Consider the following 14427-nt stretch of genomic DNA (forward strand, 5'->3'; position numbering starts at 1 on the left):
GCTTGTTGTCTTCCAGCTGATGTTCTCCAGCTTCTTTGGCTTCTGTTCTTTTGGGTTTAGCTTCACAAACTTCTCACTGTGGCTGCTCAAAGACTCTACATTGTGTGGATGTGGGCTTTATCTCTTTGGCAGGAAACAGAACGGTCTTTTTTTCTTGTTTCTTTTTTTTTTTAGTCCACCCGCATCATAAAAATGGCTTGTAGCTTATAAACCTTTGTTTTTAGCAACATGCAAATAGGCACTGCAGAATCCTGCGTTCAAACACGTCTGTTTATGGATGCAAGAATCAGCTTTGGAGTGAAAGACTGGACACTCGCCTCATGAACCTGACTGTACTTGCAACCGACTGTCTGCTCACACAAGGAGCACTAAATGAACTTCAGACGGAAAAGTTTCAACTGTGACACATTTTTGCTGCAGGATCCCGCGTGCTTTCAATACCCCTGTTATATTAATGGATTACAGCCATTAATGGTGAAAATATAATAACTTTACCATTGAAGCCTGTAGAAAGGTCCTCGAAGAGAGCTTGGCAGGTCCTAGGATCCCACATTCCATAGGCTGCCAGATTCAAGCCGAGGATATCTCCCTGTCAGGACCTGTGAGCCTGATCTTCTGAGTTAAATCTTCTGTGAGAAGATTTCCTACTCACACAAAATATTTTCAGTTTGGATGTTTAATAAAGATAGTTTTCATTTCTGTTTTTTAAAACATTTTTCTGTCTATTCAGTAATTCTGAATAGAGTCTGAATTTAGAAGAAGAAAGAGAAATTGAATTAAAAGTACTAAGAAAAGAAATATTTTCTCTGTTTTTAGCTTATTTATTTTGTTTGTTTGTTATCTAATTTTTCTTTATTATCCAACCCTAATTACTAAAACATCAGGACTATAAATAAAAACAAAATAGAATGATTTCCACACCTCATCAAGTCATCTTTTATTCCCAGTAGAAGGTAAAATCATCTCAGATGATGAAACTGAGACGTTTCACCATGTGATGAAAATCAGAGCTGATAGTGAATCTGATGCAGTAACACGTCTGGAAAAAGTTGGAACAGGAGCAACAAAAGGCTGGAAAAGTACCTGGTACAAACCAGAAACACCTGGAGGAGCATTGGACAACTAACCAGGTTACCTGGTAACAGGTCAGTAACATGACTGGATATAAAAGGAGCATTTCAGAGAGGCAGAGTCTCTCAGAGGGAAAGATGGACGGAGGTTCACCAATCTGAGACAAACTGGATCTAAAACTGTGGAACAAGTTCAGAAAAATGTTCCTCAGACTTTAAAGATCCTCCATCTACAGTGTAGAATATCATCAGAAGATTCAGAGAATCAGGAGGAATCTCTGTATGAAACATTTCTCTCCTAAAACTCCAGCAACTGGTCTCCTCACTTCCCAGACGATTGAAGACGCCTGTTAGAAGAAGAGGAGATGCTACACCATGCCGAACATCACCCTGGAACTACTTTTTACACCGTGCCGAACATCACCCTGGAACTACTTTTTACACCGTGTCGAATATCACCCTGGAACTACTTTTTACACCATGCTGAACATCACCCTGGAACTACTTTTACACCGTGCCGAACATCACCCTGGAACTACTTTTTACACCATGCTGAACATCACCCTGGAACTACTTTTTACACCGTGCCGAACATCACCCTGGAACTACTTTTTACACCATGCTGAACATCACCCTGGAACTACTTTTTACACCGAGCCGAACATCACCCTGGAACTACTTTTTACACCGAGCCGAACATCACCCTGGAACTACTTTTTACACCATGTTGAACATCACCCTGGAACTACTTTTTCCACCGTGTTGAACATCACCCTGGAACTACTTTTTACACCGTGCTGAACATCATCCTGGAACTACTTTTTACACCGTGCTGAACATCACCCTGGAACTAATTTTTACACCGTGCCGAACATCACCCTGGAACTACTTTTTACACCGTGTTGAACATCACCCTGGAACTACTTTTTACATCGTGTTGAACATCACCCTGGAACTACTTTTTCCACCGTGTTGAACATCACCCTGGAACTACTTTTTCCACCGTGTTGAACATCACCCTGGAACTACTTTTTACACCATGCTGAACATCACCCTGGAACTACTTTTTCCACCGTGTTGAACATCACCCTGGAACTACTTTTTCCACCGTGTTGAACATCACCCTGGAACTACTTTTTCCACCGTGTTGAACATCACCCTGGAACTACTTTTTACACCGTGCTGCTGCTTCAGATTCACTATCAGCTGATATTTTCCATCACATGTAAAATGTCTGTTTCATCATCTGATATGTTGTTTATCTTCTAGTGGGAATGAAATATGACCTGATGAGATTCTGTTTTTATTTACATTTTACACATTGTCCCAACTTTTTCTGGATTTGGGATTCTACGTTGTACTGAAGCCTTTATGAAGCCTCGTCACCACCAGGTTTGCATGAAGCTGTTGTCTCCTGCAGCCGTTCTCATGATCCTCCTCCTCCTCACCCATCATCGTAGAAATGACCCCAGCAGCTGTGCTGCTTCATTGTCGGTCGATGCATCAGATAGCGTTTGTGTCCTTGTTTGGAAAATGACCTGTCGCTTCAGAAAAAAGAAGAAGGAAACTGAGGAGATGAAAGAAAACAAATAAGGAGGTCATGACTGTATCTCGCTGGTTAGCAGGAAAAAAGAGACCGAGAGGAATTTATTGGGGTGAGAGCGGGGAAGGAGAATGAAATGAAATTAGCAGTGCCCTTGGTTTTAATAGATTAAAAGCTTTAGTAATGATTGGATCATTCATTTGAAATGTATGATGTGTCCTTACAGCACGGCGGCTGTATTGGATTACCTGCACGGGGGGTTAACAGCACCAGCCAGGCCTTTCTATTTATTCCCCCTCATGTCCGAGCGCTCTGCGTTACTTCGGGCACGTTTTAAGGAAAGCTCATGCAGTAGATGGAGGAATGAACCAGGTGTTTTCTAGAAGTAACCCTGTCATGACTTCACCATTGTTATGCTAAAGGCTGAGAGTATATCTGGCCAGACTGTGATTAAACATGGAAAGAATGAAATGGCCAAAAGCCAGAGAAGGAAAACTGCATAAGTGTTAAAAATCAGTAAGTTTTATGTTAATATTTGTTTTCCACTTTTTTCTCTCTCTAAACCTGCTCTTAGATACGACATCTGCACCTACAAGAACAAGCCCTGCGGTACTTTAGGTGAGTTGAGAGTTTAACTTGTTTTCTTTGCTGCTGTTGACCATTTGAATCTGGTTTAGGAGTTCGTCCCTCTCTTTCTCCCTCTGGAAAGGTTTTCATTTTCACATTCGGCCTTCAGCGTGTCCTCAGACAAACCTTATTTAGCAACCTTCGCCGTCTCCCTCAGAGGAACACCAGACAGCTCCTGTGAGACATAATGAGGAGGTTTTCATCTGTGTTATTATAGCTCCTCAGCGGCTCCCCTCTGTTGGCTGAGGCCAGGAGCCCTGAACCTGGACAGCTGTGGTCACCTCCTCTCACCAGCTCCAGCCGGTCCTCCGCCTCTAACCTCAGTTTGTCTAAGGTGTTTACACTTCCACCGGGGGTTGAGGGAGAGAAAGGAAAGGGTATGTGATAGAAACATGAGGAGGGTGGGGGTGAAGTAAGGTAGAAGTAGGAGGAGTTGAAGGGAAAATGGAAGGGAAAAGGACAATTACAGGGAGTGTTAGGGGCTGATATGCAGGTTTTGGTGATATTGGAGAGAAAAAATGACAACAAACAGTGGCAGAAAACCACCTTCCCTCCTCCCAAACCCCCCAGTTCCCATCCAAACCTCCACCCAGCCCTTCTCTCCCCGTCTTATCACTGCAGAGGCCCTGAAGGCACCACAGTAGATCTTGGAGGTAATATTGTGACCTCAGGGGCGCTTTGACAGATTGACCGCATTCGTCACATTCCCTGGTTGCTTTAATTGCCCTGGCATCTGCTCGGCTTCCTCGTTGCCCTCCCCACGCCGCCCTCCCCTCTTCTCCTCCCTCGCCTCTCAGGGATCATGCTCCCGGGTCACTTCGCTGGCCTTTAGGGTCGCTGAGTAATCACGGGGCTGGAGATAATGCACCGTCCACCCCGGTGTTAAGAAAACAGCTTTCAGTGAGTGTGTGTTTGCACTAAAGCCACACACTCACTTTTCTACCCACACCTCCCCAAGACACACACACACACACATTCTTAAACTAATCGTAGAGTAGCCACCCTTCTTCCTTTCCCTCCCTCTACTCCTTCTTTCTTCACCTTCAGGCTCCCTCTTTCCCTCCAGTAATGGTTTCAGTGGCCTCCTGATTTGCGAGTCTATTCTTGTTTAGCCTCTTAGTAAAGAGGATACCAAAGCCATGCCACTTTTAGCAGAGGCACACAGTTCATGCAGGAAAACCTACAGCACAGCTGACCACCAAACCCTGATGTATGAGGTCTGAAGGCAGGTGTTCCAGCTTATAAATTCATATCTCAGAAAAAATAAACCCTGAGTGAGAGGCCAACCAGACTGAGTTTGAGATGAAGTTGAAGTCCGTCCTCTCTCTGCTACCCCATGCAGCTTTCAGCTTGCTGCACGGCAGCCAGAAGCTGCAGCTGAAAGCATAAAAAGCAGTAAATACATCCCCGAATAAGAAAGAAGCAGCCAGAATAAATCTATCTGTGCAGGAAATCTTGAGTTACATCCTCACCTGCAACCTGTTCTTTTTTTTCTACACTTTTTCTACATTTCCACTTAAATTTGAATAAAAACATTAATACAAAGTTTCAAGAACCACAGCTTTTATATACTTGTAACAATGCAGGCAGGAGGAGTCTTAGAGAACCTGAAAAACCTGGAAAATTTCAACTAAAACACATGCATGCCTCGACTTAATTGAGCTTTTACACTGTAATGCACACACACGCACACACACACACACACACACACACACACACACAGTCACAAACAGACTCACACACCTGCTTTGTGCTGTCATATAATCCCCTCTCAGGTCACCTGTAGATGTAATCTGTGAAGAATTGCCTGCAGTCTCCTTATCTGACCTGTCAGGCTTTAGGGGAGAAAGAACCTGTGACACCTGGATTGTGGAGCGCTTTTAGCTTCAAACACCCCCCGTTCTCCTCCTGGACGCTGAAATGAGGAAGACACGGGTATTTTCTGACAGCTTTCTGCTGGGGCGCAGCGTTGTTCCCTTTCTTGGCTGCTGTTGAAGGCTGTCCCTTATTACATGAAATGAAATGTATAAATCTAAACCCCGTCTAGACTTTTTCCAGCACTCGCTATAGTTTGCAAGGAACTCTCTGCTGAGTCCATGCTGCTGACTAGCTGTCTCTCAGCACTGCTTTAAACGGATCATACGTGTGGCATCCTAATTTTTATGAGCGTGACTCCTGAAAGCTTCGCCTTGACCCTGTGTTTGTATGTTTGTCTGGTGTGTGTGTGTGTGTGTGTGTCCAGGCTTGGCCTCGGTGGCTGGAATGTGTGAGCCGGAGAGGAGCTGCAGCATCAACGAAGACATCGGCCTCGGCTCTGCTTTCACCATCGCACACGAGATAGGCCATAAGTGAGTTTTTAAGGATCCTAATAAAAGTTACCTCCTGATGCAAAGTGCAGAGAAGAGGGCCTCACACTGCTGGGTGTCACAGCGAGGGTTTGAGGGAACTTGTCACAGCTGAGATGGAAATGTAGGCGGTGCAAGTCAAGAACAGAAGAAACAGTAGTTAACTTATGAATAAAAATCCTTACATGGTTCTCTAAAGGTCTGAAGATTAACCTGGGGCTGCAGCTTCAGTAGTTTATTCCTCTCATTCTGTCAGCTTTGGGGATTTTCTGCATGATTTTCTCCAGTAAAGCAAACGACATCATCTCTGAAAGTCCATCCCTTAATGTGTCGACTTCACGCCCATCTGATGTTTTACTTTAGCAGGATGAGTATCTGCAGGATCAGCTGATCGTCTGCAGCAGTGTGTGAAGCCACCATGAAACACAGACAAACCCACACGTCCGTGCAGGCAGACTCACGAACCAAACATATGGATTTACAAACAAGGGATGGTGCCAGTGTGTGCGCCGGAGATGTTGTTGATAGGCCAGCAGGTGACTGTTCCAGTGCAGGCCTTCCTCCTCCTCATCATCATTTAGTCTCTGTTCACCTCCCAGGAAACACAGCAGAACAACAGTCTGTGTTGTAGAGCTGAAATGAGCTCAGACTGGTTGATTCCTGTTCTGGTCTCTTCGCGTCGCCCTGTCCGGCTCGTCTGCTCTTAAAGGCCAGTGTTGTGTGTTTAAGGAGGAAAATGCGGTTTTACAGCACAAGTCCATTTAGGTTCAGTTATCTGGCTGCGAGCATCGTGTCCAGCAGTCTTCCGGAGGGGAACCTTCCTGATACCGTCACCAAAAGCTATGTGGGTATCTCAGATCAGGTTTCTGCAGATCCTCTGAGAAGGACTGCAATGCTCCCCCTCCCACATAAAGCGACTGATGGACACTATGGTTTTTGGCATCTCACCACCCAAACACACTGCAGTAATGAGCTATCCTAAAAGCTGGAGAAAAACACTTCACTTGAGGAGATTCGGACGCAGTCAAATAATCAGCCAGTGCAGTGAGATAATTACACTTTTTTTCCTGAAATAAGAAGAAATCTCTGTTTTAAACAAGAAAACTTTTAAAAGATGTGGTGAAACTTTATCCTGTCAATGCTTCTCTCAGTGTTTCTTTCTCACTTTGAGAAAAAAGAGCAGTAGAAACTAAATAAGATGATTCTTCTAACTGAAATAACTATTACAGGGTTGTTTTCTGGGGCTTTTTGTCCTAAAACGAGACACTAAATGACTCCAGTAATAGTGGATTAGTTTCATACAGCACTTTTCTAGGCATCTAAAGTTATTTTCCATTAAAGATATTAAATCATTTATTAATATTTTATTTATTATGAACATTTTTTTGAATGACTTCTCCAAATAAAACTATTAATAAATCACTGCATGAAAAAAATAAAGCCCACAGAACCAGTACGTGTGGACTGGTTCTGGGAGGTCCTGAAACTGGTATTACAGCTAAAACTGGGCAAGAAATAAGATGTCATATGATTTAACATCATTTTCATGTGAAATAACCAGTTTCAGGATTTATTTACTCAGTAAGAAATAAGAAATGATCAGTAATCTGAGTTTCTGTCTAAACCAGGTTGTTCTGGATATTAAACAGATTTCTTTCGCTGTGGAGACGTTTCAGACTGGAGGACTTAAATCTACAAGCTTTTCTTTCTCTTGGGACAGAAAAGATTCTGAATGAAGCATCTTGAGAGATGAGTTTAGGAGCAACTGGTCGTCCTCAGGTTGGCGGTTGAGCTCCCCTGACCACCTAGCTTTGTGGAAATTCCACTTTGTGGGGTTCAATCACCTGGTTAGCGGTTAGCGTACTAGCATGCTGGGAATGTGGCGGCTTGGTGCTGGTCGGGTTGAACTTCTTCAGGTTTAATGAACATTAGACACTCCTTCACCTGGATGTGGCCGTTTCTCCTCCTCCGGAGACGTCCTGAACTGTACCTCCACGTTTTTCCTCATGCAGACGTCGGTGTCCACATACCTCCGGCTCGTTCTTCATGAATATAAAGCAAAATAATGATGATATATTAGTCTACGTGGCCCTCTCCAGAGAGTTCAGCAAGATGTCTGATTTCCTTTATTATGTCTCATGTCTGCTTCTGTTGTGGGGCAGTTGTAAAAATAGTCTCTGCTTCTGCAGGATGTATAGAAAAACACGCTGCAGCAGGGTTTCAACCAGCCTGATTTATTTCCAGAGCAGGTTAAAATGTCATGAACGGCAGCCTTAGAAAAACAGCGTCAGACTGCGCCATGTGGTTGGGTTTGTTATAGACATTAGAGCTGATTTGTGCTCCTGGACTGAAAGGAAAAGTAAGCTCTGACATCCTGTTGTAATGTGAGACTTCTCTTCAGACAGATAAGTTTTATAAAAAATAATGAGTTGTTGGTTGGTGAAACTTCTGGCTCTGCAGCCCAGAAGGTTGGAGCTGTCTGGGTTTCTGAGGGATTCCTGCGTCCTGGCTGCAGCCGGCGGTGACTCTCCCTCACGGCCTGCTCAGACCTGCAGGCGCTGATTGACAGCCAGGCATCTGAGTGGTGATTAGAACTTTTCCTTACTGCCGAGCGCCAGACAGGGTTTGACCCTTGACCTCTGCACACAGCTGTTTCAGAGCTGCAGAGCTGTCTTTACAGCCTCGGAGGCAGACATCCCTCTGTCAGCAGCCCGGACTCTCCTCTGAACCGAGAGGCTGAGAGCAGAGCCGAGGCCCCCGGATTATCATTCCCAGCTGCATTAATTCAGCTTCCTATCTCTGTGTTTCAGTTTTGGGATGAACCATGATGGGATCGGGAATTCCTGCGGCACCAAAGGCCACGAGACAGCCAAACTGATGGCCGCGCACATCACGGCCAACACCAACCCGTTCTCTTGGTCTGCCTGCAGCAAAGACTACATCACCAGTTTCCTCGAGTAAGTGGATGATAGTTGTTCCCTTCAGGAGCGTCTGAGTGTGTTTGGATTTGCCTGTGTGTGTGTGTGTGTGTGTGTGTGTGCATGGCTTGCTAGCAGCTGTCTGGCTGTACAACCCACTGCCTCTGGCTGCCCCTGGTGTTGCACGGAAGGCTTTCCCCACTTCTCCACATCCATCACTCAGACTCCTGCCAAACCTCCTTGCGGCTGAGGAAGATATCCGAGTGCTTTCCACTCCTGGATCCTTGAACCACACGGCGGGTGATGTTGGAGCTCAGGCAGGCCTCGGTGCTGATGTCCGGGCCAGATGCTCTCAGCCGCTGTTTTGTGGATGAAGACAAAGCAGTGAGGTTTGGCAGAATGAGGCTGCTGGCTGAGTCCGGCCTGCCTGGCACGGTAAAACACACCCAGGATCCGGTGCTCAGCTCAGACTAAACATCTGGAGCTGGAGTGTAAGCATACATCACGACGATGACAGGAACAAAACCTGCCATCATGACTGCTGCACATCACTGCTACACTGATCGAGGAGGTTCCTTCACCTTGAGACAGCAGAAGGAACATTTACCCAAAAAACCCCATCAGACATTTTTTGGGGACTTTTATGAGGATTGAACTGTTAAACATTAAAACGCTGTTCTTATAAGGTCCTTTGAGGAGACCAGATCATCATGAGTTTGGGGATTTTCTGTTAGTTCCTGTCTCCTAAAAACCTCCATCCTGCTCTCCAGTCCCCTCCCAGAACCAGAACCCTGATTCTACATGTACAGGTGTAGAAGTCTGGGAATGGGAACATAAACATTATTTAAACAAATCCTCAAGCATATGCGTTTTTCTGATTGTCCATCAGCTTTACAGTCACATGAAGACGGTGAAAAATGAAGTTAACGTGTCTCAGTGAGGGTCTTAAATGTCTGTTCGCCCACATCTGCCACAGCTGGGTGGAGATATGCTCCCTGATTAGGACTTAACATCATGTTTATCCTGTGTGGATGGAGGCGTGTTTGTAGTGATCTAGGGTGACCCTTCCCCCACAGTCCATTTTATGTTAGCATCATTAGCTGAGCGGTGAAGTCACACAGACATTTTCCATTCAGTAACTACGTTAACCACAGCTCACCTGACAGCGTCGCCGGGCTTTGCTCGCAGCGGCTAACACAACCTTCTTAATGGGAGGATGAGGTCAAAGTGTTTTTTATCTTTGGAGGATTTGTGATGCAGTAAACAAACCAAAGAATCACAAATATGATCTGTGACCCTAAGTGGACAACAGACGTAGGACGGACGAGTCTGACGCTGACCTGTAGGTGTCATGTGGATGAAATGATTTCTGAATGGTGTACAAAGGGGTCTAGTTTGATAAAACCAGGACTTTCCAGACCAGAATGACTCTTAATCTAAAGTCAGAGTTCACCTGTTCCACCAGGGCTGCACAGAGACGTTTTCTTTGACTCTTCCTGGAAATGATTTGTAATTCTACTAAAAGTGCTTTTTATTAATGCTGGTGTTTTTAAATCAGAGGTATTTGTGTTTGTGAGTAAAATGAGTCTGATTCAGATGTTCTAATGGAAAGCTTCTACTGGGAGGTCTGGTTAATGCTGAGTCTGGGGTGTGGGACTGGGCCGCTACCCGCCTCAGACAGGGCCTGCCAGGTCAGGCTGGTCTCAGACACTAACAGAGGCGTGTTGTGGGAGATTAAAGGTGGATCATCCAGAGCAGCCCTCTGCTCTGTGATTATGCATCATACCTCAGAACAATAAATAGCATTTACCTGTTTGATTGTTTGGATTTGACGTGAGGACGGTGGAAAAGCACAGAAACATAAAAAAACATGATTCCTGCGCAGTGTTGTCCTTTTACTGGCCCCTGGAGAATAGAGCCTATTTATTTGAGCCAGAAGCAGAGGGAATAGCACGTCCGACTCTATTACAGCCTCTCGCTGCAGTCAGAGACCGCAAACAGCTTCATTTCTCATCGGGAAGGTCTGAGCTCTGCTTGCAAATTCTTCCACACAACTGGATGTTTAATCAGTCTTTGGTGTGTGTGTAGGTGTGTGTGTGTGTGTATTCCTGTTTGGTTCGTGAGGCGCTGTGGTTGTCAGATGATGTTTCCGGCTGAAAGCTGTTAGAGGAGCCTAGTGAACAGCACTTGTGACAGAGATGACAGTATTAAATGCCAGCTTCAAACTGGGAAACAAAGAGCCACTTCTCTGCCGCCCCGTTGGGTTCCTGGCCCGGCCCAGCCTGGACCGGCCCGGCCCGGCCTGGACCAACCTGGCCCGGCCCGGCCTGGACCAGCCTGGACCGGCCCGGCCCGGCCTGGACCAACCTGGCCCGGCCCGGCCTGGACCAGCCTGGACCAGCCTGGCCAGGCCTGGACCAGCCTGGACCGGCCCGGCCCGGCCTGGACCAACCTGGACCAGCCTGGCCTGGCCCGGCCTGGATGGAAGCTGTTTTGAACACAACATGAAAAAAGGTTGTTAAACTTCGATTTGAGGCAGGATAGATGACTTTTTCAGCTGGATTAAACACTTTATTGTTTCAGTTTGTTTTTTTAACTTTTGGTTTTACTGGTTTTAGCTTTAAAGTTTGTTATAAAAGGGTTCTGTGTGTTAACTCCAATTATCCTTCCCTTTCTTTCCCTCAAGCAGAGTTTTGGATATTGCACATGCTTCTTGCTGCCAAATAAACAACATTGGCTGTGGTATTGGCCTAGATTCACTGTCTTGCTCAAGCATTATGCGGCGCTTTGTTTGGGTTTTTAGGGAATGGTTTATGAATACGCTCACAGTTCAGTCACAGTTTATTCTCCCTGTCTGGATGCCAGTCTGGTAGAAACCTGAAAATGCTGGCAGTTTGGCTTCAGAAGACTATTTGATTCCATATCTTGTAATAATTGTTAGTTGCGTCTGATAGTCTGACTTCAGGGATTATTAGAAGACGTTTCCGCTCAGCTTAATGAATTTGGCTGAATCCAGCAGACAGGAAGCTTTTGCGACAATGTCAAATAATATCCTCCATGTTTAAACTTGGACTATTTTGTCTCTCGCTAAACTAATAAATAGTGAGAGCACAGAAAGTCTGGAGGCCCCAGAGGCCGGTTTGTCTGCTTCTCCCTATGATGAGAGGGTCCTCAGAGGGACAAGAGTCATGGAATAGGATTATTCCTTTAAGTAACACAGAACAGGGCATCAAGAGAGGAGGGAGGACCAGCGAGAGGGAAAAAATCTTAGTCTGGAATGTTTAAGATGAATGCTTTTTGTTTTTGCCTTTAAGAGATGAACAAACAGCTGGAGTTCAGAAAGAATCTGACAGGTTTTCATATTAAATCACACCTCATTAGAAAAAATAAACACTGCAGCTGCACAACCCTGCAGCCAGGACAAGTTTCTCCTTACTTATTTAAATTTTAGTTGACAAGGACACTCCATTAAAACAATGCTTAATAAAATCTGCAGCCATTGCTCTGGTATTTAGGACTTCTAGCCATGGCTCATTTGTCCCTGGTTAGGCTCACATACATACATGGTAAAATACTAAAACACATCCACACTGTGTACTATGCTAACATCCCCGATCCACATAAAAAAGATATATAGCAGGATTATAATCTGTTGATAGGTGGATGTATTACGTTGTTGGCTTTTAGCACGTTCTTGGAAGTTACGTGTTCCAGTTGTGACCAGTTTGCAGTTTTGTTTTTCCAGACAGGAAAACATCATTATTCACGTTGCTGATGGACAAATAAAGAAATGACTTGTTTCATAGAAGCAGCCGGACATTTTCTTCTGTAATTCAATGAAAACATTAATGCAACTTTTGTGGCTGCATCATACGACGGTAAAACTGGCACCAGTTAGCTTAGCTATGCTTAGCTTAGCTTAGCTTAGCTTAGCTATGCTTAGCTTAGCTTAGCTTAGCTTAGCTATGCTTAGCTTAGCTTAGCTTAGCTTAGCTTAACAAAATCCAGGACAAACAGAATAAGATAATAATGATCTGGAAACAGATCATAATGGATGTTTTCAACCAGTTTGTTGTCTTTAGACTCAGATGTAAAGATGTGGATGTTGTCTTTTCTTCTGCTGTTCAGCAGAGTGATACACCAAGGCCGGTTCCAGAGGGGTGGTCTGGGGCGGTGCGGGCACCCCTAAAATCTGACCTCTACCTCCCGAGCACAGACAAGCAAATTCTAACAAATATTTGTTTGTTATAAAACCATCAGATGTGAAGAGTTAAACAGCCAGTAAGGATGAAGAAACTCTGATCAAACTTAAAATCTACGTACCATGAAGTGTTGGTGCAGCTGTGATTAAAGACTAAAAATAGTACTGACTCTTCACTTTTACAAGCTGTTTACATTAGTTCTAATAATTCAGTTTTTTCTTTTAAAAAAGTGGCCACATTTATCAGCCTCATATAGCATGCCTGGTAAAAATTTAGAAATTAAAGTTTTCCTTTCAGGTTCTGGTTCTGATGGACGTTTACCTTTCCTTTCTAGTTCTGATTGAGGTTTTCTTTCTCGGTTCTGGTCCTGATGGAGGTTTTCCTTCCTGGTTCTGGTCTTGATGGAGGTTTTCCTTCCTGGTTCTGGTCCTGATGGAGGTTTTCCTTCCTGGTTCTGGTCCTGATGGAGGTTTTCCTTCTAGTTTCTAGTTCTGATGGAGGTTTTCCTTCCTGGTTCTGGTCCTGATGGAGGTTGTCCTTCTAGTTTCTAGTTCTGATGGAGGTTTTCCTTCCTGGTTCTGGTCCTGATGGAGGTTTTCCTTCCTGGTTCTGGTCCTGATGGAGGTTTTCCTTCCTGGTTCTGGTCTTGATGGAGGTTTTCCTTCCTGGTTCTGGTCCTGATGGAGGTTTTCCTTCTAGTTTCTAGTTCTGATGAAGGTTTTCCTTCCTGGTTCTGGTCCTGATGGAGGTTTTCCTTCCTGGTTCTGGTCCTGATGGAGGTTTTCCTTCTAGTTTCTAGTTCTGATGGAGGTTTTCCTTCCTGGTTCTGGTCCTGATGGAGGTTGTCCTTCTAGTTTCTAGTTCTGATGGAGGTTTTCCTTCCTGGTTCTGGTCCTGATGGAGGTTTTCCTTCCTGGTTCTGGTCCTGATGGAGGTTTTCCTTCCTGGTTCTGGTCTTGATGGAGGTTTTCCTTCCTGGTTCTGGTCCTGATGGAGGTTTTCCTTCTAGTTTCTAGTTCTGATGAAGGTTTTCCTTCCTGGTTCTGGTCCTGATGGAGGTTTTCCTTCTATTTCTAGTTCTGATGAAGGTTTTCCTTCCTGGTTCTGGTTCTGATGGAGGTTTTCCTTCCTGGTTCTGGTTCTGATGGAGGTTTTCCTTCCTGGTTCTGGTTCTGATGGAGGTTTTCCTTCCTGGTTCTGGTCCTGATGGAGGTTTCCCTCCATGCATCTAACAGGACACAGCATCTCTGTGCACCAGTCCAGTACTCAGTACCAGTTAAAAGTTTGGACGCCTCCACACGGACATTAAATGAGTATATCTGAAGGTTTGTCCCGGAGTGTCTGTATCTGCTTTAAGACAACCAGCTGATAGCTGGCACTAGTTTCAAAGTTGGCTAGAAAACACAGTAACATCTGGTTTTTATTGGACGTAGAAGAGGGTGTAATTTGAGTGGAGTGTTCAGCAGTTGCAGGTGAAAGCAGAGATCTTCTTACTGACAGGATGGTTTAAAACATCCACTAGAAACACAATGCTGCAGCTAAACAAACTTCCTCTGGTTTTAGTAGTTGAACTGACACTTGTGGCTTTCTTGTGAGGAGTATTTTCCTTTAAAAGGACAATAGTAACTATGATTGGCTGCTCGGCACCTGCAGCCAGTTTAACTGGCTTTTCAGACCCTTCTAAAGGGTCTAATATGGCTATATATTTAGCTCTTATCAGAA

At 44.7% G+C, this 14427-nt stretch overlaps 1 protein-coding gene across 4 annotated transcripts in view; it reads left to right on the plus strand.

Annotated features, from left to right (window-relative positions):
* Positions 1-14427, plus strand: part of adamts6 (ADAM metallopeptidase with thrombospondin type 1 motif, 6) — a 76591-nt gene that overhangs the window by 8546 nt on the left and 53618 nt on the right. For all 4 annotated transcript variants that reach the window (XR_006008536.1, XR_006008537.1, XM_041970775.1 and 1 more), the window contains exons 8-10: positions 3188-3231; positions 5483-5588; positions 8396-8542. Coding sequence is in view for 2 of the 4 variants with exons in the window: in XM_041970775.1 (XP_041826709.1) it covers positions 3188-3231; positions 5483-5588; positions 8396-8542 (297 nt within the window). In the remaining 2 variants the exon portion in view is untranslated. The remainder of the gene's footprint in view (positions 1-3187; positions 3232-5482; positions 5589-8395; positions 8543-14427) is intronic.

This window comes from Melanotaenia boesemani, chromosome 19 (assembly GCF_017639745.1).
Source record: "Melanotaenia boesemani isolate fMelBoe1 chromosome 19, fMelBoe1.pri, whole genome shotgun sequence".
Classification (NCBI taxonomy): Eukaryota; Metazoa; Chordata; class Actinopteri; order Atheriniformes; family Melanotaeniidae; genus Melanotaenia; species Melanotaenia boesemani.